General features: G+C 48.5%; 1 protein-coding gene across 1 annotated transcript in view; it reads right to left on the reverse strand.

The window, feature by feature from the left end:
- TTLL7 (tubulin tyrosine ligase like 7) overlaps positions 1-25201 on the reverse strand; it is a 152641-nt gene that overhangs the window by 27084 nt on the left and 100356 nt on the right. Inside the window, exons 15-19 of the mRNA XM_066597848.1 lie at positions 23415-23592; positions 19932-20212; positions 17626-17763; positions 6966-7046; positions 413-573 (exon numbers count right to left, since the gene is read on the reverse strand). Of these exons, the coding sequence (XP_066453945.1) occupies positions 413-573; positions 6966-7046; positions 17626-17763; positions 19932-20212; positions 23415-23592 (839 nt within the window). The remainder of the gene's footprint in view (positions 1-412; positions 574-6965; positions 7047-17625; positions 17764-19931; positions 20213-23414; positions 23593-25201) is intronic.

The following is a 25201-nucleotide window of genomic DNA, read 5'->3' on the forward strand; positions in this document are numbered from 1 at the left end:
CTATCTATACAAGCATTGTACATGTACTGGTCTTTACCATGGCAGACCACCCTGCAGCTGACACTGCCCCTCATCTCTCCGGGAGCTTTGTGCCGCGAGGCAGCCGCATTCAGGGATTGCTGGTCCCGCAATATATTACTAGCGGGGAAATTAGATTTTCTGTGTGAATTGCAGCAATTCCGAAAGATACTTTTCATTTAGATCCGAGCAGAAAACGATTCTGAAACGAAGCCAAATGCAGCGAGCGAGCCATCCGTCATTTTTATAACACAATTGAATCCGGCTTTGTGTACACAGCTGAAAGCGCCATTTAGAAGGTATTTAAAAAATGCATGATCCCCCGACATTCAGCATGTAAACACAGCATACATTCATCCCTCCAGAGGGGCCGGGGCTGCGGGGCCCGGCGTACCTGGAATCACAGAAGCAGCTCCACAGTCCTTGGCCGTGACTCCACAGGAGACGATTGAACACGCGATTAAAACTGCGGTACAAGTGTAAACACTCCACATCAGACACTTTCCAGATGCGCTGAAGAACGGAGCGAATGTTTGTTCTCACGATGTCCAAAATCTGCGCAGAAAAAAAAAAAGAATATTTTAGTCCCATCGTAAAAACCCACTGGAGATGATCCCCCCGCAGCATGATGAAACTAACACAACCGCCATTGTAACGCCGCTCCCCCCGCATCCTCATGGTTGACAGATTTCTAGAGCTCTCATCAGTTCAATAGCAGATGTATAAATCCATAAATGGTTAGCGCCCCCTATTGGTTATGTTCAGTTGTAAAGTATTGCTGTCTTATCCTCCGTATAGGTCATCAATGGTAGATCAGCCACTGATCAGCTGTTTATTGGGCTGGTACACTTGTGCACGTAGCTGATTTCTGCAGGAAGCAGACTGCTCCGTTTCCACTGCAGTGGTCAGTCTTGGTATTACAGACCCAAGTTCCCATTGAAGTGAATGGCTTGTAATACCAAGCCTGGGCACTGCAGTGGAAACCGAGCTGTCTGCTTCCTGCAGAAATCAGCTGAATGATGGTTGCAGCTGCCCAGCAACCAGCTGATCAGTGGGTAGTGGAACCCCACTGATCTACTATTAAAGGGATTATCTGGCTACTGGACAGCATTGCCTCTCTAGCTATAACTTTCTTAAAATAACAAAAAAAAGCAGCACATACCCCTCCTCTGCGTTGGGGTTGCAGCGCTGTAACCCCACTGTCTTTCTGATGTTTGTTGTTGCTGATGATGTCATTGGAAGTCATCTGATTACTGGAGCCAATCAGAAGTTGCAGTCTCTGCACTAGGCCTCCCTCACACAGGGCATTTGCAGAAACGCAGCGTTTTTCAACGCTGCGTTACTGCAGATTCCGCCCCGTTTCAGCAGCGCTGGCATACTTTATGCCAGCGTTTTGGCTGCGTTTTCAGCTCGGCTGAAAACGCAGCCAAGAATGCTGATAAGAAAAAAAAAAAGTAATACTCACCTAGCCACTGCAGTCCGGGTCGCGGCCACTGCTCTCTGCCGCTGATCCGGGTTTCCTCGGCACTCCCAAGTCTATTGCCGGAGGCCAGGTTTGAGAGCCCTGCCTCCGGCAATAGAGTGCTGTGATTGGTTGTCTGTGCTTGCTCGATGCCCAATCACAGCCCTTCATTGACTGTCTCAGCCAATCAGAGCTTGCCGGCACTGATTGGCTGAGACAGTCAATGAAGGGCTGTGACTGGGCATCGAGCGTGCCAACAACCAATCACAGCACTCTATTGCCGGAGGCGGGGTTCTCAAACCTGGCCTACGGCAATAGACTTGTGAATGCAGGGGAAGCCCGGATCAGCGGCAGAGACCAGCGGCCGCGACCCGGACTGCAGCGGCTAGGTGAGTATTACTTTCTTTTTTTTGTCTAACTGGGACTGATTTTCGGGGTAGGGCTTCTATTGCAAGCCCTCACCCCGAAAATCGGTGAGCGGTTAACGCTGCCAAAAACGCGGCACCAAGTGTTGCCGCGTTTTCAGCAGTGCTAAAACCGCTGCCCCTTCATTTCAATGGGCGACACAGGGCTGAAAACGCCCCAAAATAGAACTTGCATCGCTGTCAAAGCGCAGTGTTGGAAGGCGCTGCGTTTTCAGCCCTGTGTGAGCAGCCACATTGAAATGAATGGGAGTGTTGTACAGCGTTTAGCGCTGGGCTGAAAAGGCAGCGCTAAACGCTGTATACAACGCCCTGTGTGAGGGAGGCCTTACTCTTGGCATCAGGGCGCCCAGGATGTGAGAACTGATGCCAAGAGATTGGGCAGTGTTGCTGCAGCCTCTGATTAGCTGCAGTGGTCAAGTAACTTCCGATGACATCATCAGCAATTCCGCAGCAGAGGGCAGGTATGGACTGCTCTTTTTGTTATTTTAAGACAAAGCTAGAAGGACAACCCCTTTAATGCCCTATCCCTAAGCATAGTCCAATAATAGTTTTCAACCGACCAACCCCTTTAAGAGCTCACTGGCACATCTGTGTACCGTCTGCACAATGACCCATTACAATAAATAAGACTCTGCAGACGGGTTTATTTTTTCCAACATGAACTGATGTTGCAGCCTGTTCTATTCTTGTCCGAGTTCTTGGAGGACAATCACCCATTCTAGCCAGTAGGTGCGCACATGGAGCGCAGCCATTTTTGCTCAATTATTCATGGATTGTTGCTTAGCGCTGGTAGAAAACAAAATTGGGCTCCTTCCGTCTCTTGTGTGTTCAAGGAAAAAAAAAAAAACGGATCACGCATGGAAGTAAAAAACGGACACACACAACCCGACGCGGCACGTGATGCCATGTGACCTAATACCGCTCACAGCTGAGACCTTGCTGTAATTATGCAGGTTGAGGTGATCCCTTATCAGCTAAATACATTGACAGCAGCGCAAATCTCTCTCCTGCCATGCAGTTTGCTACAATGTTTCAGGGCAGGTAAACTATACCGAGATGTTTAGTTGGCAGACAGGGGTGCCCTTACCAAAAGGTGACCTGGGACAAGCAAGACCTCAGGCGGCAATCTGCAGGACCCCCGATGGGTGGCAATCTGCAGGACCTCCGATGGGCGGCAATCTGCAGGAGCCCCGATGGGCGGCAATCTGCAGGAGCCCCGATGGGCGGCAATCTGCAGGAGCCCCGATGGGCGGCAATCTGCAGGAGCCCCGATGGGCGGCAATCTGCAGGAGCCCCGATGGGCGGCAATCTGCAGGACCCCCGATGGGCGGCAATCTGCAGGACCCCCGATGGGCGGCAATCTGCAGGACCCCCGATGGGCGGCAGGTTGCTATCTGGCTTAGATTCATTTTTTACTGGCGATAATAATGGCCGATAAAAAATAATTGCTACCTGTGAGCGGGCCGCGCGGCCCGACAAGCATTTAACTCACTTGCTAGGCAGGTCCGGTCCAGGAGGCGCCACTGCTGTGATCAGAGTGTGACCTCTGACCTCTCACCCGGCATCTGCGCTCCTGCACTCGGATGTCAAAATCACAGAGGTGAGGGGAAACACAATAACATATTTCACTGGAAAAGAGCCAAAATGCAATACCTAATAAGGTGCAGAGCAGGCAAAATCGCCATAAGACCGGCACAATGGCCGTAGAACCTACCAATATGCAGAAAGCCAGACTATAAACTGGAGGAGCTAAACTGTCCACTGCAGACCTATATGCTGCCACCCACTCAACCAGCCCAGATTGGGAGGAGCGACTGCATGCAGCTAAATCTGCACTCGGACATCAGACTATTACTACTGCGGCTAGTAAATGGGGTCACTATTACTACTGGGGCCATTATGGGGGCACTATTACTACTGGGGCCATTATGGGGGCACTATTATTACTGGGGCCACTATTACTACTAAGACCACTATGGGTACACTATTACTACTGGGGCAATTATGGGGGCACTATTACTCTATTACTACTGGGGCCACTATTACTATTGAGGCCACTATGGGTTCACTCTTACTAATGTGGCCATTATGGGGGCACTATTACTACTGGGGCCACTATTGGGGCCACTATTACTACTGAGACAACTATGGGGGTCACTCTTAATACTGAGGCCACTAGGAGTCCACTATTACTACTGGGTCCTTTATAGGGGACACTATTACTACTAAGGTTACTATGGGTCCACTATTACTGCTGGGGCCACTATGGAGTCACTATTACTACTGCGGCCACTATTACTACTGGAGACAATATTACTACTGAAGCCCACAATGGGGGACACTATTACTACTGAGGCCACTATGGGGGTCACTGTTAATACTGAGGCCACTATGGGTCCATTATTACTACTGGGGCTGCCATGGGGGACACTATTACTACTTAGGCCCCTATGGGTCCACTATTACTATTGGGGCTGCTATGGGGGACACTATAGGGGACAATATTACTACTGGGGCTACAATGGTGTCACTATTACTAATGAAGCCACTAAGGAGGGGGGGGGGGGGTTACTATTACAATTGGTCCAGTATGCGGGACACTATTACTACTGGGGTCACTATAGGGGTTATTATCACTAGTGAGGCCACTAGGAGTGCCACTTCGCACTTTACCAACTGGGTGCCCCAAGCCTTTAAACCGCCTGAGGCGAATACTGCACAGAGAGAGACTGGGTGCAACTTCAGCAAAAGCTCAGCTGTGAGCAGTATGATAATTTGTAGGTTCAAACAAGCATGTTTTCATTCATTGACAGTTAGCAGAGAATAACCCTGATTACTCGTAGCTGCCCTGAATTTGCTGCATCTGCACTTTACACTTTAACAAGCCGGATTCTGACTCTGTAACTTCACACCTTTGAGCTTTTTTTGTAGCGAGGAATCCGAGAATCAGACTTGGCCGGAATTCTGATAATGCAAAGAATGAATGTAGAGAATCTACGAGCGGCGTTCACATTTCATTATGGCGCGGGGCGGTAAGAGGAGGACAGACTTGTTTGGACTGATCTGACAGTAGCCGGGAAGATTAATGCTGCGTTCTGGACCTCTCTGGCGAGACCCCCCGAGAGTCGGGCTTGGATATGTTCCACCCCTCACTTATTTCTGATTGGCGCTCTGATGCTTCTTGGGGTGATGCCAGCTGTATCTCTGGCATACGACTGCATGGCTAAAATAGCCTGCTAGCGGTGCAAAGATTAACCCCTGGAGTACTGCAATGCTTAATGCTTCTATTGGTTCCCCAGCAGGAATCGATGGAGACTGAAGTCTGAAACAAAAGTCATTATCATAAATTGCGAGTATTACGCGGCCCCGGAGGGCTGGGCGGAGGGCCGGAGGCTCGTTCTAAGTGATTACATTGTGGAAAACAGAAACATAATTCAACCGTAAGAACAAAAAGTACGACCTTAGGTACACCGGCATACCCAGTGCAGGCAGGGGGACGGATCCGGTGCTGCACCTCAATACCGGTGTCCTAGAGCGAAATAACAATGGCATACTTGAATAGGACGGCATAATAATATGGCGCACGGGCTCCTGGTTGTACGCCCCATGCAAAAACTACGAGAAGAAGGTCCACCGCGGATCGGGGAATCTCCTGCTGACGACTTCCTAGATGATCGGCCCCATCGCAAAGGGAGGAGGCACTTCCAGTAGGCTTTCCTTACATCACCCATAGCAGCGGTCCCACGGGACTCAAGGAGACGTGGAAAGTGTGCTGCTCTTCAACTTTGTAATTGGGTTTTACTCTCTATCTCTTACAGGGGCCACAACACAAAATTCAAATCCATGTTCTGTGGCCCCCAGGGGCCGGTTCTCCATACCATCCAGTAGCACACCCATGCCTTCCTATACAAGTACATTACTGTTATTTCTATATAGGGCACCAGCATTGAGATCCGGCTTTTTGACTATACCCTGTATAGACGGCTCCACACGCATCTGTGCCGGTCTATGGGGTCATAACTTATCCCCAAACACCCCCCCCCCCCCCCCGTTTCTTATATGGAATCCGACAGGAAATTGTAAGGTGAACCACCGGGTGGCGTGTTATGCACCATTTTTATTACTTTTGATGGGAATAGCTAACACCAAAAAAACGGTGGAGAGGCAAAAAGAAGTCTGGGAGCAGTTTTAGTCATTTGTGGCATAGACATTTGCGTATTTGTATTAGTCCTTGTTGGAGGGGTATTACTTGGTACAGAAGTGATGCAGAATCTGCACCAATTATGCAGCCAATCCGTGTCATCGCCGCATCCTGTTCCTTTGAATGGGATTTCAAATCTGCATCGTGGAAAAAAAAAGAAGAAGCGACGCCACAAGTTCTGCGCATGCGGATTAGCCCTATTGAATTAGGTGAAGGCTAGGTGCACGCTACGATGCTTGGGACCGTGTGGTTTCCGCGTTAACTCACAGACAGCACATGACCCTATTATATGCCCTATGAGACTATGTGCATTGCTATTTTTTCATGTGGACCAAGAAAACTTGTGGCATGTTTTATTCTTGGCGGTTTCAAAAACAAGAAATCGGAAATGTCAATGCTCTGTCTCCGTGTAAATCGGACAGCACACGGACGTCTGACGCAAGTTGGCACAACTCACACTCACGGCTAGTGTGCCTGAGGCCTAATCCACACACAGATCCGCAATAGTTATAATACAAATCTGTGGCAGAAATCCGCACTTATACGTGAAAATTTCTGCCGCAATTTTCCACCGAATTCCATGTCAGATGTTTCTAATGCAGATTTTGTCGTGTGACCGTAGCCTTACAACACTCGTATTTAGTATGCTACAGGGATGCTGCTTTCACTGTGTCCCATAGCAAGGCCAGGGAGGACAATCATCAAGCAAGAACTATTTCAGTCAAGGAAGATATTGACCTCTATGGTGGCGGAGGGAAGGGGGTGTATACCAACTAACATCCCACTCACGAAAAACATAGAAAGCAGAACATCAAACAAACAGTAATCAGACCCATGAGCAATGAAAATCATGCCTTACCTTTCTCTGCTTCACAGAATCCAGCTTTATCAACCAATAGGAGGCCACCTTGGGTTTGTGATATCGCCAATTCTCTATTATCTGTACAAGATAGTAGAATCAGTGTGTTACAATAGGTTATTATTTATGATATTAGAAAAAAAAAATGACACTAGGAAGGAGCAAGAGCTGAGAAAGTATGGATTATAGTATCAGGACTGTGACTTTCCTTGTTGATAGTAGGCAGGGGCGGGGCAGGGGATGACATTCCTCCGCCTATGAGGAGCATCATGGATGCTAACACAGAGCTCAATGCTGTGGCTGCCATTCCTGCACTAATGTGTTACAAAGTACACTACCAACAGGGTATAGGACATATTAAAGGGGCATAATAACGAAGTATAAGACAAAACAGACTAACCGAGGGGCTATCTGGGACATTAAAACATAGAAAACCAGGGATGCCACATTGAAACCACCCATGAAAGTAAGCAGGCCAAAAACGAGAGCTAAGCAAGGCGAGCAGTAGGCTCTGTACTGTTGCCTTCCCTGCCAAGAGGGAATACAAGACTAAGGCCGGTTTCATATGGCTGAGTAAATAGCGCAATATTTGTGCGTTTTGAGACACACAAATATGAACCCCATTCATTTGATAGGGGTCATACACATGACCGATTCTTACCTGCTTAGCACAGCAATGTGCTACTATGTGGGAAACTCATCACAGCATGTTCTATCTTCCTCCAGTATTGCCCATTGCTTTCAACGGGGCCAGCGGCAGCAGTGCTGACCACATTGAAAGCAATGGGAAAACTCCACGATCCTCTGCTCTGGCTGAGGAGAGGCAGGTAAAGTAAGTAAGTAAAGAGATCCTTTGGTGTTCAAGTCACTGGATACGACCAATAGAATGCCTGCATATATCTGCTAGCCTGGCATATCCCTTCAATACAGGGATGGGTTACTGATCTCAGTGTACACTGTGTAATACCTAATGTCCTCTGTGGGGGCACTGCAGTTTAATTGAACCCCTGCTTTTTGGTTCCTCCACATATCAAAGTAAGGTGTTATTACTATAAAGCAGACGTCATCTGGGAAAAAATACACAACGGCAGAATTGCATTTTTTTTGGTCATCCTGTCTATAAGAAAATTTTTTTTATAAAAGGCCATAAAAAGTCATATGAAATGGAGCTAATAGAAACCAAAGATTGTCCCGCAAAAAATGAGCCCCCGCACAACCCTATCAATGGGAAGTTTAGTACAGCAAAATCAGCTATCATTGAAATCGCACCGACCAACCAAATAAAGTGATCATGTTACTTTTGCCACAATGTATACACCATATAAACAAGAGACCACCCCCACCCCCCCCCCCCACACACACACCAAGCATTTTGTTCCCCATTTCACTCCACTTAGACGTTTTCCATGATATCATGTAGTAGATAAAATGGTACCAATGAAAAACGTCGTTGCACAAAAAACAAGCCCTCATGTCTGGTGGAGGGATGTCACCAGGTGTAGAGCAGACAACGGGGTCTGGTGGTGGAATGTCACCAGGTGTACAGCTGACAACGGAGTCTGGTAGTGGGATGTCACCAGGTGTAGAGCTGACAACGGGGTCTGGTGGAGGGATGTCACCAGGTGTAGAGCTGACAATGGGGTCTGGTGGGGAATGTCACCAGGTGTAGAGCTGACAATGGGGTCTGGTGGGGAATGTCACCAGGTGTAGAGCTGACAACGATGTCTGGTGGAGGGATGTCACCAGGTGTAGAGCAGACAATGGGGTCTGATAGTGGGATGTCTCCAGGTGTAGAGCCGACAACGGGGTCTGGTAGTGGGATGTCACCAGGTGTACAGCTGACAACGGAGTCTGGAAGTGGGATGTCACCAGGTGTAGAGCTGACAACGGGGTCTGGTGGAGGGATGTCACCAGGTGTAGAGCTGACAATGGGGTCTGGTGGGGAATGTCACCAGGTGTAGAGCTGACAATGGGGTCTGGTGGGGAATGTCACCAGGTGTAGAGCTGACAACGATGTCTGGTGGAGGGATGTCACCAGGTGTAGAGCAGACAATGGGGTCTGATAGTGGGATGTCTCCAGGTGTAGAGCCGACAACGGGGTCTGGTAGTGGGATGTCACCAGGTGTACAGCCGACAACGGGGTCTGGTGGAGGGATGTCACCAGGTGTACAGCTGACAACGGAGTCTGGTAGTGGGATGTCACCAGGTGTAGAGCTGACAACGGGGTCTGGTGGGGAATGTCAACAGGTGTAGAGCTGACAATGGGGTCTGGTGGGGAATGTCACCAGGTGTAGAGCTGACAATGGGGTCTGGTGGGGAATGTCACCAGGTGTAGAGCTGACAATGGGGTCTGGTGGGGAATGTCACCAGGTGTAGAGCTGACAACGATGTCTGGTGGAGGGATGTCACCAGGTGTTGAGCAGACAATGGGGTCTGATAGTGGGATGTCTCCAGGTGTAGAGCCGACAACGGGGTCTGGTAGTGGGATGTCACCAGGTGTACAGCCGACAACGGGGTCTGGTAGTGGGATGTCACCAGGTGTACAGCCGACAACGGGGTCTGGTGGAGGGATGTCACCAGGTGTACAGCTGACAACGGAGTCTGGTAGTGGGATGTCAACAGGTGTAGAGCTGACAACGGGGTCTGGCAGGGGGATGTCACCAGGTGTAGAGCTGACAACGGGGTCTGGCAGGGGGATGTCACCAGTTGTAGAGCCGACAACGGGGTCTGGTGGAGGGATGTCACCAGGTGTAGAGCTGACAATGGGGTCTGGTGGGGAATGTCACCAGGTGTAGAGCTGACAACGGGGTCTGGTGGGGGGATGCCACCAGGTGTAGAGCTGACAACTGGGTCTGGTGAGGGGATGTCACCAGGTGTAGAGCTGACAACGGGGTCTGGTGGAGGGATGTCACCAGGTGTAGAGCTGACAACGAGGTCTGGTGGGGGAATGTCACTAATCACTACGGGACATCGCAGCTTCTGGACCTTCCAGAGTCCACTGTTGGCCATGTTATTGGGAGATGGAAGCCATTCGGTGTGTGCGGTGCCGCCACGTTCAGGGAGACCTCGTAAACAGACAGAACGAGGACAACGTAGGAGCTGTGAAGACATCACACACATCATCTGCCCTCATTCAGAAGGTCTTACAGGACATTGGAACATCCATTAGTACAGGAACCCTCCATAGGGAACAGCATGTGAAGGGTTACTATGGCCGAGCAGCTGCACACAGCATCATAGCAGTGAATGCACAGCGGCGCCTGCCATGGTGCTTGGAGCGATGGACTGTAAGTGAGTAGAAGCAAGTGTTGTAGATAAATCACAGGACAACATCTTCCGATCGGATGGCATCACTTGGGTGTGGCGGTTGCCTGGAGAGCAGCTTCTACGTGCCTGCATGGCCCCAACATTGAGTTTTGTAGGAAGTTCTGTTATAGTGGATAGTGTTTCTTCTGAGAAGGACTGGTTATAGTGAAGTCCCCCCTCACCACCAATGGGTACAGAGACATCCCGGACAATGCGGCATCACCTCCCCTGTGGTAATACTCTGGTATGGCTCCTAACAACATGACCGACCACCATAAAATACGGCACGCAGAATGTCTGCAAACTTCATTGACCGTCCCAAAGTTTGGATCTTAACCTCATTAAGCAGGGTGATATAAAATGGTGCATCTGTGCGCCCAACACGCCCATCATCCACCACATCACTATCCGAAGATCTCCTCCAGGAATGGAGGCAAATCCCTTCCCACATCTACGGGAATTTGGTGGAAAGCGAACGCGGAGGGTTACTGCAGTCATTGAGGCCAAAAGCGGCCAACACCGGATGGCAAAATGTGAATAAAATCAAATTCCATCACCTTCTATGTGCGTCCCAGTACTTCTGTCAACTTAGTGTATATTCGCCGTCCCTTCATCACCGCCATCCAGTACAACGCCCAAACGGTCAATTTTTTTCTACCGGCAACGAGTGAAAGATTCCTATACCTGCTCTGCATACTGAACATGACGATCCCTCACGGACGAAGCAGAGAGTGCAACTACTTGCGGACAAATGGATAATGCGATGCAGGAACACATGTCCTGCCGGTGTCATCCGTCTCCGGCAGAAGTGCGGGTCCTGAACTCTGTTGATTATTATTGCTATTTTATGGGCTGCTCTTTCTGTAAGTAGATTCCAAGCGGTAAAATGTTTAGTGCCCGAGGCCGGTGAGCGATGCATCACTGATCCGCAGCCGCCACACGTTGCAGTCCTGACAGCTTCTGGACGGAGCCGCCGGTGATTTTTCAGCCAGAAAAGGCTTGTCTGGGAAACCTTCGTATTGAGTAAACGTTCCCTCCAATGTAAATGGTCCCCGCGGTCCGCTTCCACCAGAGCTGTAAACTAAGAAAATCCTCTGGCCGTATTCGCTGGGTAAGTTATTTGATCACGTTGGTAGGACGTCGGGGTGCCCGCTGAGAGTTTTCCTTGAAGAGCATCCAGAGGTTGTAAAAAAAAGGAAGAACATAAATCTTTCTCCTTTTTTTTTTTTTTGTGGGACGTCAAACTCTTTAACGAGGCGGCAATCGCCTGTCGGCGCGCGGTTAGAAGCGAGAGGGGAGATTCAGCTGAGTTTTCATTGTGTCGAGTCCCCGGTCTGTTGTGAGCCACTTGAGTTCCATACAGACGTTCAGAACAAAAGTGTAATTAAACCCATTTACTTGGAGGAGAACGTTCATTTGCTTAATTTGAACTTAATTATGAAGGTCTCAGATTTTCCGAGCGCTGCAGAAACAGCGGGATTGTGTGCTCAGCGTTTTACAGGACAATCAACATGACCCCAGACAACAAAATGACATTTCAGAGTGTCCCCGCTGCACGCCGCGCTGGAGGAGTACCGGAACGACTCGGCCGCAGACTATTCTAGAAACTTAGGTTTTATGTCCGGTTGGCTGAAAATGACACTTTTTATGATCAGCCATTTGTAGGATTCTTTTATCTTGTTTATGTAGAATGAGGGTTACATGACAAGTTCGGATATTTATCCTCTGTTCCTTAGCATAGGCCATCAATATCTGATTAGTGCAAGTCACTCAGGCGGGGTACTGGGAAAATGTAGGCCGCGTGCTATCGGCCCCACTTAGGTCCATCTGGCCAGATGATCTTCTTCCTTCATGCGGCAGTGCCTCGTGGAGCTACATGAATTGTCCAGCTCCTTGCTCTGTCTGCTTCACTCTGCTGTCAGTTCATCAGCGCTCCCACAATACAGTTACTTAGTTTTTCTGCTACATTTATATTATGATCTTGGTTTTGGTACTGTATTTATTTGATAAGCTTGGTTCTGGTATTGTATCTATGTACTAAGGTTGATTTTAGCGCTGTATTTATGTACTGAGCTTGGTTCTGGTGCTGCATTTATGTTACAAATTGGTTTTGGTGCTGTATTTATGTTACAGGTTTCGTTCTTATGATGCATTTATGTACTGAGCTTGGTTCTTGTGCTGTATTTATGTTAAGGGGTTGGTTCTGGTATTGTATCTATGTACTGAGGTTGGTTCATGCTGTACTTCTATTAAAAGGCTGGTTCTGGTGCTCTATATTATGAGCTTGGATCTAGTAAGTATGTATTAACGGAGCTCTTCTGGTGTGAGGTAAGCAATCTGCTATCTTGCTGTTTTCTGCATAAGCAGTATACAGGTAGTCTGCAAGCAGTTGTGGATGTGCCTGGTACTGCAGCTCAGCCCCATTCCCTGTAAATGCACCAAGATTTGAAATGATTTCCAAGGACCGTGATATTGATGACCGATCCACAGCATAGATTGTTATGGGCTCTCGTCATCTGGAACCCCCTCCGGTCAGTTGTCTGAAGAGGTAGCTGCACTTTTCTCTTGCCAGCCTCTTCTCTGGCCAATGATGTCAAGTTCATCAATTAAATGGCCTAAGAGCAACTCAGTCCTATTCAGGTACAGCGCTGTGTCAGGTATGCAGTGTAGAGGCCTCTTCAAACTGTTTATTAGCAGGTGTCCTGAGAGATGGACCTCCGCCGATCCAAAATTGATTACCTATCCTGCGGAGTACCGCTTTAAAATGATCGCCTATCCATAGGATAGGGGATAACTTTCTGATCGATGGTGTTCCAACCACTAGGACCCCCAACTGATCTTAAGAATGAGGGTCCTGAAGGTCCCCATATGAATGGAGCAGCGGTCAGGTGGGACTGCCAGAAATAGTTGAGTGCCTGAACTCGGTTGGAGGACCTCCAGCAGTCCCAATTAGATGAAGCAGCGATGGTGCGCATGCCCGACCTCCGCTCCATTCATTCGTGGACCTTCAGAGTCTCTGTACTCTTAGATTGGTAAGGGGCTGAGAATTTATGACCCCACCGATGACAAAGTACCCTGTAGACAGAGGATAACGTTAGATGTTGGCACCACCCCTTCAGTGGGGCTTCGCTGCAGTACTGGGTACAATTGCCATTCATTCTAATGCTCAGCAGGGGGGGTTTGGGGGTCGGAACCCCCATTTATATATTAACAGCCCATCCTAAGGAAAGGTCATCAATACTTCATGTCCTGAACCCCCCCTTATGATACATTCACATGGGCGGATTTGTGATATAAAATCCATCCAGATTTTCTGCAGCCGATTCACAAGAAATTCCAAGAAACTCAATGGGGAAAATCTGCAACAAGTCTGGGAGCAGCTCGGCATAAACCGCGGAGCCAGAATCCCTACGCAGGGCGTTTCAATCTGTGTGATGTTTTCTGCACTGCGGAGATGATATTTCTTGGAGTATCATCCACTTTTCTTGTACGGCGAGGGTCGCACCGCTGATTGTTGCAGATTTTGCAACGAGATACAGTATAAAAGCATTCTGCTCATTTAGAGCAGATTCCTGTCCATAGGGGGCAGTATTACAGCACTTAGTCCTGATGAAGTGAAGATATTAAAAGGCTTTAAAGGGCTGCATGTCCTCTGGGCAGGTCATCAATAGCTGATCGTAGGGGATCTGATGCTTGAGATGCCCGCTGATCAGCTGTTTGCCGGGCCTGCTGTCAGCATGAACAGCGCTGGAAGCAGATCGCGCTGTCTGCAGTGTACTTATCCTGAGGTTAGGTCATCAATAGTAAAAGGCCAAACAATCCCTTTAACCCCTTAATGCTATACGTCGTAAGTTTATGCCACAGCAGTGTGGTATTTAACGCACCAGGATGTAAACTTACATCATGTGAATGGCGCAGGTTCAGAAGCTGAGCCCACCCCATCCCTCAGCGGGAGATAGCCTCCCACTGCAACACCCCAGAACATTGATCTCTGCCGCAATGTAATCGTAGAGGGCGATGGGTTTCCATCGCAACAGGATGTCAGTACTGGTGTCCCGAGGAGAGTGCCGTAGGACACAGCAGGAGCGGGGAGAGGTGAATATATGCTTATTTGTTATTCTACTGCATGCAGGGCTGGATTTAAAGAAATTGTACAACTTGGAAAACCCCTTTAGTTATCATTAAGTGTGACTACCTCTATACAAGCAGAAGATTTGGTAGTTTGCTGGTCTGGAGCATTCATGCGCTTGTTAATGTAATGCCAGGGAAGAAAGACATCTTAGAGAAATAATTGAAACCATAGAATTCAAAGACGATGTACTTAGCTTCTCTCCTGGCTGTAGAACGCTCGCTCGATAGCCCAGCTCTGGAAGAAAGCTGCAAACTAATATTTCCAAAGTTACACACCAGAAAAATGGAGAAAATGGAAACCGAGTCCAAGAGCTTACAATCTAGAATAGACAAGGAGGGGCTGATAACACTGGGCCGGTGTGTTCCTAGCTGACCTCAGTCTGTCATACAGGGAGGTTCTCACATTTTGGTGCATTTACTGGATTGGCCAATGAGCCTGTGGAACACTTTCCAGCAGAGCCGTAGTAGTTTATGTTGGCGCATTAACGAGTACAGACTCAGAGGGTCAGACGAGTAATGTGAACCATGGGGCAACAGAGGTAAGTGCGAGGAACATTAAAGTATAAGTAAAAAACTCCTGATGCATGATAGTGACATGTCCAGGTGCCGAGATTGTTGAAACAAACTGCCAGAAGCACCCATCTAAGTGCTGCGCCCATTTGGTTGTCACTGCGAGTGGTGAACGGACTCCATAGGCTTTCTAGGTACGCCCTGCGTATGCAGGGTTTTACTGGGTCAGATTGCTGAGCCGGCTCCTTACTTGGCCGATGTTAGCTGTCTTTGTATCGGACTGGGCTGCCTAGGGCCCAGCAATAAAATTCATCCTGAGGGTCCACTGAACAGGTACACGTAAATATTACCTGCTGAGATGCTGTATGTTTCCTACCAGTACGTAGTGCAATGGGTACACTATGCCGAGTACCGTTCATATGATGGGTGGGAGCCCATTCCTTGTTCAGGGGCCACTGAGGGACTCGTCTGTTCCTGGGCCAGTCCAAGCCTGTTGACAGCTGACACCCGGGCACAACAACTGTAATCAACTTTCACTTCTGACAGAACCTTTTAAATGGCTCAAATCGGTGCTCAGGGTCTAGAAAGGCCCCCCTTGCAATGAGATAGAGAGGTGTTGTACAGTCATCATGGCAGCTGGAGGACTTATGAAGGTCCCCAGGGCTGCTGTGTATTTCTGCCTATTAAAGGGGTTGTCCCGCGGCAGCAAGTGGGTCTATACACTTCTGTATGGCCATATTAATGCACTTTGTAATGTACATTGTGCATTAATTATGAGCCATACAGAAGTTATAAGAAGTTATTCACTTACCTGCTCCGTTGCTGGCGTCCTCGTTTCCATGGAGGCCGTCTAATTTTCGGCGTCTAATGGCCAAATTAGACGCGCTTGCGCAGTCCGGGTCTTCTTCTTTCCTCAATGGGGCCGCTCGTGCAGGATGCCGGCTCCGTGTAGCTCCGCCCCGTCACGTGCCGATTCCAGCCAATCAGGAGGCTGGAATCGGCAATGGACCGCACAGAAGCCCTGCGGTCCACCGAGGGTGAAGATCCCGGCGGCCATCTTCATCAGGTAAGTAAGAAGTCACCGGAGCGCGGGGATTCAGGTAAGCGCTGTGCGGTTTTTTTTTTTAAGTCCCTGCATCGGGGTTGTCTCGCGCCGAACGGGGAGGGGGGTTGAAAAAAAAAAACCCCGTTTCGGCGCGGGACAACCCCTTTAAGACTTGCCTGTGGTCGGTCTTAATAGACTGCCTGCATAAATACTATATACTGCAATACTGGAGTATTGCAGCAGCTATAAGTGATCAAATGATTGCAAGTTCAAGTCCTTTATGAGGACTAAAAAATTTATTAAAGATAAGTGTAAAAAGTTTATTATTGTAAAAAATGAAGGACATTGAAAGATTAAAAATAAAAAATACAAATTACGCGCTATTTAGAATTTAAAATATCCAAACAAAAAAAACCCAAAAAACATATTTGGTATTGCAGCATCTGTGAAAGTCTGATCTATCAAAGTAACACATGATTTATCCCGCATGATAAACATCGGCAGAAAAAAAGTACACAGCGCTGAAATTACGCTTTTTTGTCATCCGTCTACAAGAAAAAAAATGTATAACAAGCGATCAAAAAGTCACAAGTACTCTGAAATGGTACCAATAGAGCCCTAACACAGCCATGTCAACCGAAAAATAAAAACGTTACGACAGTTAGAAGATGGTGGCATAAAGTCATTTTTTTTCAAAGATATATATATATTTATTTTTTTTTAAGTACAGCAAAAAAAAAAAATATATAAGGGTGCATTCAGACGACCGTATATCGGCTGGGTTTTCGCGCCCAGCTGATATACGGCGTCTCTCTCTGCAGGGGGAGGAAGCAGGAAGAGCTGTGAGCAGTGCTCTGAGCTCCCGCCCCCTCTCTGCCTCCTCTCCACCCCCCTGCACTATTTTCTATGGGGAGAGGTGGGGTGGGGGCGGAGCTAATTCAAGGAATTTAGCCCCACCCCCGTTCCGCCTCCTCTCATTGCAAATAGTGCAGAGGGGCGGAGAGGGGGTGGAGAGGAGGCAGGAGCTCAGAGCACTGCTCACGGCTCTTCCAGCCTCCTCCCCCTGAATGCAGCCTAAATTTGGAATTGTGGTAATCGTAGTGACCCATGGAATGAAAATATGTCATTTTTGATTTAGTTAGTATGCCGTAAAAACAAATTCCCTGAAAACATGGCGGTACTGCAGTTTTTTTTCCCCATTTCACTTCACTTAGAAAGTTGTAAAAGTTTTCCAGTACGTTATATGGTGATTACATAGTACCACTGAACAATGCAGCCCATCCCACAAAAATAAGCCCTCAGAGAGCTGTCAGCGGAAAGATTAAACTTTGTCAAAGTGGAGAAGAAAATCCAAGAATGAAGGAGAAAAAGGGTGTTTTCCCATTACTTAAACCTGCTTCACAACCACTCTGTACTTCCTGGTTTCTGCTGACCAGGACATGTGACTGCTGCAGCCAATCACTGGCCACAGAAGGTCACTGGTACCATATCTGAAGATCCAAGTGACCACTAGAATATTGGGGTACCCAGTAATGATGTCCCACCATAGAGCCTACTCGAAGGGTAGGGAAGCTTTGGACAGGTCTGTTGGCAATTAGTTTTATACTTCATCATCTCTTCTTGGTCTTCTCTAGGTATATAGATGTATACATGTACATACAGACTTACTTCATCTAAAATGGCACAGGTTTCATCTTCATCCATCTTCCCCGGAAACCTAATCCTCATATTCTGAAGAACATGCAAGGTCTGCTTGGTCAGCTCTTCTTCCTGCTCTTTGGATAGGTGATGTACCGCAGCTTCATTCTGAAGACACAAACAACCCGTTGCTTAAGGAGGAATATAAAAGTTAGTTAATAGATGGTGATAACGGGAAGGAAAGTTCATTAGGATATGGAGGGACATCTCATGGCAATGACCTGTGTAAGAACTTACGGTATGCTGAGTTATAACTGAGCTCAATGTATAAATCTGTATGCAGTCAGTTCCTGAGCTCCCCCTAGTGGTGGCTGCAGGCAGAATTGTATTATTTAACTAAATCGCTTTAGTGGTGATATGGAGCTTTTGTGTAGGAAAAAATGGAGATCCGGCTGTTAAACAGATTCTGTGTGACTTACTTACCAAACATGACACACAGGGATAAAATGCAGGTGAGCTACACCAGGTACAACTTGCTCCTCGCCCCCAAACTATGCACCTGACAAGAAGCCTACCATCTTATCCTTCTGGATTAAAAAAATCAGCAATGCCAGCAATATTCATTTTGCCACCTCCAAAAAGTTCCTGTCTTACTAGACTTTAATGCTAAGTCATAAGTAGTTCTTGTCTTCCAAGTCTGAGCTTTCTCCTATCTTCCGGATCTGCACCTAAGTTCTCATCAGATCTACTAACATTCTACATCCAATGCAAGTGAACAGGTATTCTAACCCTGTCAGGCAGACGGATGTGGACCCGCCTTGCCACACACCGGGTTGGCTGTGGGCTATCAGAGGTGGAAGCACCTGGGAAACCCTGGTTTTGCTGCTTGACCCCCCTCCAAGCAGGAAACCATCTACATGACACACACAGATGGTCCCGCTTGTGCGTCTGCTGATGCTGCAGGTACCTGAAGGTCTGACCAGGGGTGTAGTGGGGAAACAGCCATAGTCAGGTCTGGCGGCACAGGGGCAATAAGGAGGTGCAAGCTGAAGTTCAGGGCAGGCTAATGAGACCAATTACTTAGGCATCCTTAGAGGGGGTGGATGCCTAATAGTATAACGGGTGCAGGAACAGGATTGGAAGGGGGACAGATTTAAGGAGAGTGCACTGGCCCTTTAAGAGAAGCGGCCAGAGCACATGCAAGGCCTATGGGCAAAAACATGGGAGCGACAAAAACCCCGCTCGTATGCACTGCAAAAATTCACATAATTCATTCTTCTTGTGGATTCTGCATGGAAAAGCTGCAGATTACCCCCAAAAATATGACTAATTCTTGTGTGGATCCACTAGCACATCCACAGCAAAAGTCCAGGTGTCGGCCTCAGATGTCTGCGCTGATCCTCCTGTCATGGCACGCTTGGCATACGCAAATCTGACACATGGACATGGTCTTAAAGCTGATTTCTGAGACCACTACAAATTTAAAGGGGCATTCTAAGACTTTTACTCTTGGCGACTTATCCTGAGGATAGGTCATCAATAGTTGTTCGGCAGGAGGCCGCCCCTTGGGATCCCTGCCGGTCAGCTGGTCAACGGGTCACTGTCAGTGAGGACAGCGGGAGAAGCAGACAGTGCTGCCAGCACTGCTGTGACCCGGTTGGGTACTACAGGCACAGTTCCCATGATTTCAATGACAGCTGAGCCTACAGCACCAAGCCGGGCCACTGCCATACGGACAGCGCTATCTGCTTCCATTGCTGTCCACACTGACAGCAGACACAGCGATCAGCTGATCAGTAGAGATCCTGAGCGCCAGACCCCCGCTGATCAACTACTGATGACCTGTCCTGTTGATATGGTAGATTGGGGTCCACTGTGACTCTCACATACATCTGAATCAGCCTTGGTATGTTTGGTGAAGGGCTGAATGCTCGGACCTCCCATGAAGACGGCACCTTCACCTCCTGAGAAAGCACAACTCCTGACCGAGAGCCGCGTCAGAACTACAGAACAGCCGATGCCTGGTCAGGAGCCGCCATGTGTAAAAGCCGATTGAGGTACGGTTAGATATGCTTGGATAACCCATTTAATGTATGTACTTTGCTTGCTGTAAAGACTAAACCTCCCATAATGCAAATCATCAGAGGAAGTTGTTTGCAGACACTGAACCAGCAGGGGGCACTGGGAGATGTGAGCTCAGAATCAAATAACAGTAACGTGCTTAGTCTCCCCTATTCTTCACACGACATGTAAGCTTCTGCCCCCGATAACATTATCCGTAGCTGGTTTGTAAATCTGACCCATACGTATACGGTTAAACAGCTTGAGTTACTCACCAGCGTTGGGTACATACTGCTGCACGTCCCCGTGTGTGGCACTCTGTGTGACGACGAGCTACGATTTAACGAATTGGTCCGGTTCCCTGAAGACGGCCTTGAGACTTGTGCAGATACTCTCGATGAGAATGGTCGATGCTGCTCCGCGTGCGGAGATGGTGCGTTGAGTGCTGTGATGGAGCGCGGGCAGCTCACAGAGCGCCTAATCGGAGTCGATGATGAGGAGGGAGATGAATAGGTAAACGGCCGTGATTTAATGGGAGGCTTACAGTGTACTCGACCTGCACACAAGCACAGAAGACAGCGGGTGAGTGGCACATAATCATCATCTATAGCAGAGACCAAGTCTGGGACTTCACAGCCGATCTGGGGAAATCCGAAGGACCCTTAATGTGGTGCGTTCTGATTAATGGCGTGCTGGAAGTTACATTATCGTTGCCATCATTAAAGTTATGTGCCTTTAAGTCTAAGATGGAAATAAAGGTTCTTGTGCAAAATTGCATTTGGTACTGAACACTAAATCCCCGGCTTAAAGGGGTTGTCTGGTTACCAGGTGCAACTTAAATGACAGGTGCTTAAGGGTTAAGATAACGAATCCGGCAGGATTTACCCGCCCGTCTTGGCGATCCAGCGCTGTAGCCCACGATCTTCCCGCTCTTGGTTGTGAAACGAACATCACGTGATATAAAACGTCCTAGAGATGCACCTATCCAGTAGGTGAGCATTAGAAGAGGAGCTAATGGTCCACGGCAAAGAATTCCAGAGGACGGGTGCAGCACAAGAGGAGTCATGAAGAATGGGAGTGAGAACAAGGATGTGAGGGACCCTGAACGTACTCGGCACAGTGCGAGCTAGTAATGGGATCAACGAAACCCCAGAATTGTAACTCCATCATACAGGAACCTCTGTACGCAGGGAGCAAATCGATCCACATTTGCTATAAAAGCCGGGATCTCATTACTGACAACACGGGGAGGATTTGGGAAGAGACATTTCCAGCACTGGATAATAAATGACCCTGATGTGTTTCTGCACACGCCGCGCTTCATTTCACGTGTGAAGGGTCACCGGTGATTAATAGGTGTGGGGAGCAGAAATGTCTGAATGATGCAAATACATGTAAATCTATTTCTAGATACATGTGACAGATACAATGTATCCAGTAAAGCCAACCCAACCACGTACCAATGTGGAAGAACTATACACTGACGTGCCAGAAGTCCTGGGATAGCGGCATGTAAGTAGATGATGAAGTGGCGGTACGTACTCAGGTGATGCTCAGGAATGCCCATACCATATTGTGAGGTGTTACCGGAGAGGTTGAACACCGACCAGCGTGCTTATGGCGAGGAGACATGAATTATTGGACAAGACCTTCCATTTCTGAAGTTACAGAAGGCACAGAAGGGGACAGCGCAGGGGCCGCCCACAGGGGACAGCGCAGGGGCCGCCCACATGGGACAGCGCAGGGGCCGCCCACATGGGACAGCGCAGGGGCCGCCCACAGGGGACGGCGCAGGGGCCGCCCACTGGGGACGGCGCAGGGGCCGCCCACAGGGGACGGCGCAGGGGCCGCCCACAGGGGACGGCGCAGGGGCCGCCCACAGGGGACGGCGCAGGGGCCGCCCACAGGGGACGGCGCAGGGGCCGCCCACAGGGGACGGCGCAGGGGCCGCCCACAGGGGACGGCGCAGGGGCCGCCCACAGGGGACGGCGCAGGGGCCGCCCACAGGGGACAGCGCAGGGGCCACCCACAGATTCTGGGAACAATTGTTGCTGTGAATAGATAAGCAACTCAGCTGGAAATCACATCTACATTCAATACAGGAGGCCACGATATCCCACAGGTCCACGCAGCATTCTTTGTTTTACATGCTATATAGCAGCAGAAGACCCCCTAATGCGCCTGCGTTATCACCATAACACCTGACACAGCGCCTCTCCCAGGCTCAGGAGGGTGCCAACTGGACTCTAGAGGACTGGAAACGTGACGTGGTCCAATGAGTCATGGTGCCAGTTGTTGTGGGCTGATGGTAGGATTCTACTTGGTGCAAACCCCAAGAAGCCATGGACCCCAGATGGCAAGGCACTATGCAGGCTGGTGGTGGCCCCACACTGGTGTGGGGTGTTCTCATGGCATGGCTTGGGTCTACTGGTCCGCCTAAGCACATCACTGACCGATGCGGACTAGGTTTTACTGCTTGGTGGCCATTTGCAGCCCCTCATGACCTTCATATAGCCCACAAAGGAGCATTCTGGAGAGTTCCTGTGAACGTGCAGCCGCACCATCCATCCGACATCCAGCATTTATGAGATGTGGTGGAGAGTCCATTCTCACTTGAGATCCAGCACCTATCGATATCCCAGAGCTGTGGGGGCATCTAAACTGCTCTACATCCCTCCAGACATCTTCCATCCACTTATGGAATCAACACCATGTCAAATAGCTGCACTTTGCTCGGCTAGAGGGTGCCCTACATGATATTAGCTCCTGTCCCGTGAGATCTGGCACGTCTGCATAGCATTACACCCTCTATCTGTGGCCCCACAACAGCCCCTGGCAGTACAGCCTCCATACAGCTCTATTCTATTTTCTCATAGCTTAGTTTCCACATTGAGGAGTACCCTTATTTGTTTTCTTAAAAGGGATGTCCCACTTATATCTGTTTTTCTGCAGGAAGGAGGCAGCTCCATATATTGCACAGTGGCACGAGTTGGTACTGCAGAGTGAGTCCTATTCACTTCAATAGGACTGAGTCTGCAATACTGAAACAGGCCACTGCGCAATGTACGGAGCTGTCAGCTTCCTGCAGCAAAAAAAAACAAAAGTGGGACACCCCCTTTAAATTGTTTTGCGGGAATAAACATTGATGGCCGTTTCCAATCCCTGACAATCAGAGAAATAAATGGGCTGAAGTCCTGCATCTGCTTCATGGTTTATAGTGTGCTGATACTACAGGTCACTCACATTAACGAGGTGTTCCATGTCTAATAAAAAAAGAGGCTGTCCAGTTGCAAATCATTGATGGCTTATCCACAAGATAGGCAATCAGTAGTAGATAAGTGGGCATCTGCTGCCTGGACCCTCACTGATCAGCTGTTTGCTGGACCAGTGCACTTGTACACTGAGCTGATCTCTGCAGGAAGTAGAGAGCTCCATTCCTGCTGCAGTGGCCAGGTTTGGTATGAAGTGAATGGCTTGTAATACCAAGCCTGGCCACTGCAGCTGGAGCATTGCTGTCTGCTCCCTGAAAGATCAGCTCAGTACATGAAAGCACCAGTGAACAGCTGATCAGTGGGGGGTTGAGGGCAGAGGACCCTGCCGGTCTACTATTGATAGCCTGTCCAAAGAATAGGCTATCATTAGTTTACAGATGGACTTCCTCTTTAAAGGAGCCCGCTAGAAGCAACTACTCCATCCTTTATCATTACACATTGCTGCTATGCAGCCAGTTTCTTAGGCGTTACCAGATCTGAACGTACTCGACCTCTCCAGTGACTTGAACCTCTGCTCCTCCAGGTCGTAGGACACCTTCTTCTCCTTCACCAGCTTCTCCTCCTCGGTGTCAGAACTGGTGTCACCGCCGGAGCTGCTGCTGATAGAACTGCTGTAGCTCTTCTTCTTCGAGGTCTGCGTACACTCCGGCATGGAAGACAATGTCTGCAACAGAAACAATCCTATTTACAGGACAGGAACGGAGAGCGAATATAAGAACACGTTAATGGATAAAGGCGTGCTAAAGCTTCACAAAGACCTGATTAATTAGGAACTAAGACAGAGGCTTCATACTGCCAAGGTACTAAGGGATATAGGACAGAGGCTTCATAATACTGGGGTACTAGTAGATATAGGACAGAGGCTTCATAATACTGGGGTACTAGTAGATATAGGACAGAGGCTTCATAATACTGGGGTACTAAGAGATATAGGACAGAGGCTTCATACTACCGAGGTACTAAGAGATATAGGACAGAGGCTTCATACTGCCGAGGTACTAAGAGATATAGGACAGAGGCTTCATACTGCCGAGGTACTAAGAGATATAGGACAGAGGCTTCATACTGCCGAGGTACTAAGAGATATAGGACAGAGGCTTCATACTGCAGAGGTACTAAGAGATATAGGACAGAGGCTTCATACTGCAGAGGTACTAAGAGATATAGGACAGAGGCTTCATAATACTGGGGTACTAAGAGATATAGGACAGAGGCTTCATACTGCCGAGGTACTAAGAGATATAGGACAGAGGCTTCATAATACTGGGGTACTAGTAGATATAGGACAGAGGCTTCATACTGCCGAGGTACTAAGAGATATAGGACAGCGGCTTCATACTACCGAGGTACCAAGAGATATAGGACAGAGGCTTCATACTGCCGAGGTACTAAGAGATATTGGGCAGAGGCTTCATACTGCCGAGGTACTAAGAGATATTGGGCAGAGGCTTCATACTGCCGAGATACTAAGAGATATAGGATAGAGGCTTCATACTGCAGAGGTACTAGTAGATATAGGACAGAGGCTTCATACTGCTGAGGTACTAAGAGATATAGGACAGAGGCTTCATACTGCTGAGGTACTAAGAGATATAGGACAGAGGCTTCATACTGCTGAGGTACTAAGAGATATAGGACAGAGGCTTCATACTGCCGAGATACTAAGAGATATAGGACAGAGGCTTCATACTGCAGAGGTACTAGTAGATATAGGACAGAGGCTTCATACTGCTGAGGTACTAAGAGATATAGGACATAGGCTTCATACTACCGAGGTACTAAGAGATATAGGACAGAGGCTTCATACTGCTGAGGTACTAGTAGATATAGGACAGAGGCTTCATACTGCCGAGGTACTAAGAGATATAGGACAGAGGCTTCATACTGCCGAGGTACTAAGAGATATAGGACAGAGGCTTCATACTGCCGAGGTACTAAGAGATATAGGACAGAGGCTTCATACTGCAGAGGTACTAAGAGATATAGGACAGCGGCTTCATACTGCTGAGATACTAGTAGATATAGGACAGAGGCTTCATACCACAGAGGTACTAAGAGATATAGGACAGAGGCTTCATACTGCCGAGGTACTAAGAGATATAGGACATAGGCTTCATACTACCGAGGTAATAAGAGATATAGGACAGAGGCTTCATACTACCGAGGTACTAAGAGATATAGGACATAGGCTTCATACTACCGAGGTACTAAGAGATATAGGACAGAGGCTTTATACCACAGAGGTACTAAGAGATATAGGACAGAGGCTTCAT

The sequence above is a fragment of the Eleutherodactylus coqui genome, chromosome 3, assembly GCF_035609145.1.
Source record: "Eleutherodactylus coqui strain aEleCoq1 chromosome 3, aEleCoq1.hap1, whole genome shotgun sequence".
NCBI classification, from domain to species: domain Eukaryota; kingdom Metazoa; phylum Chordata; class Amphibia; order Anura; family Eleutherodactylidae; genus Eleutherodactylus; species Eleutherodactylus coqui.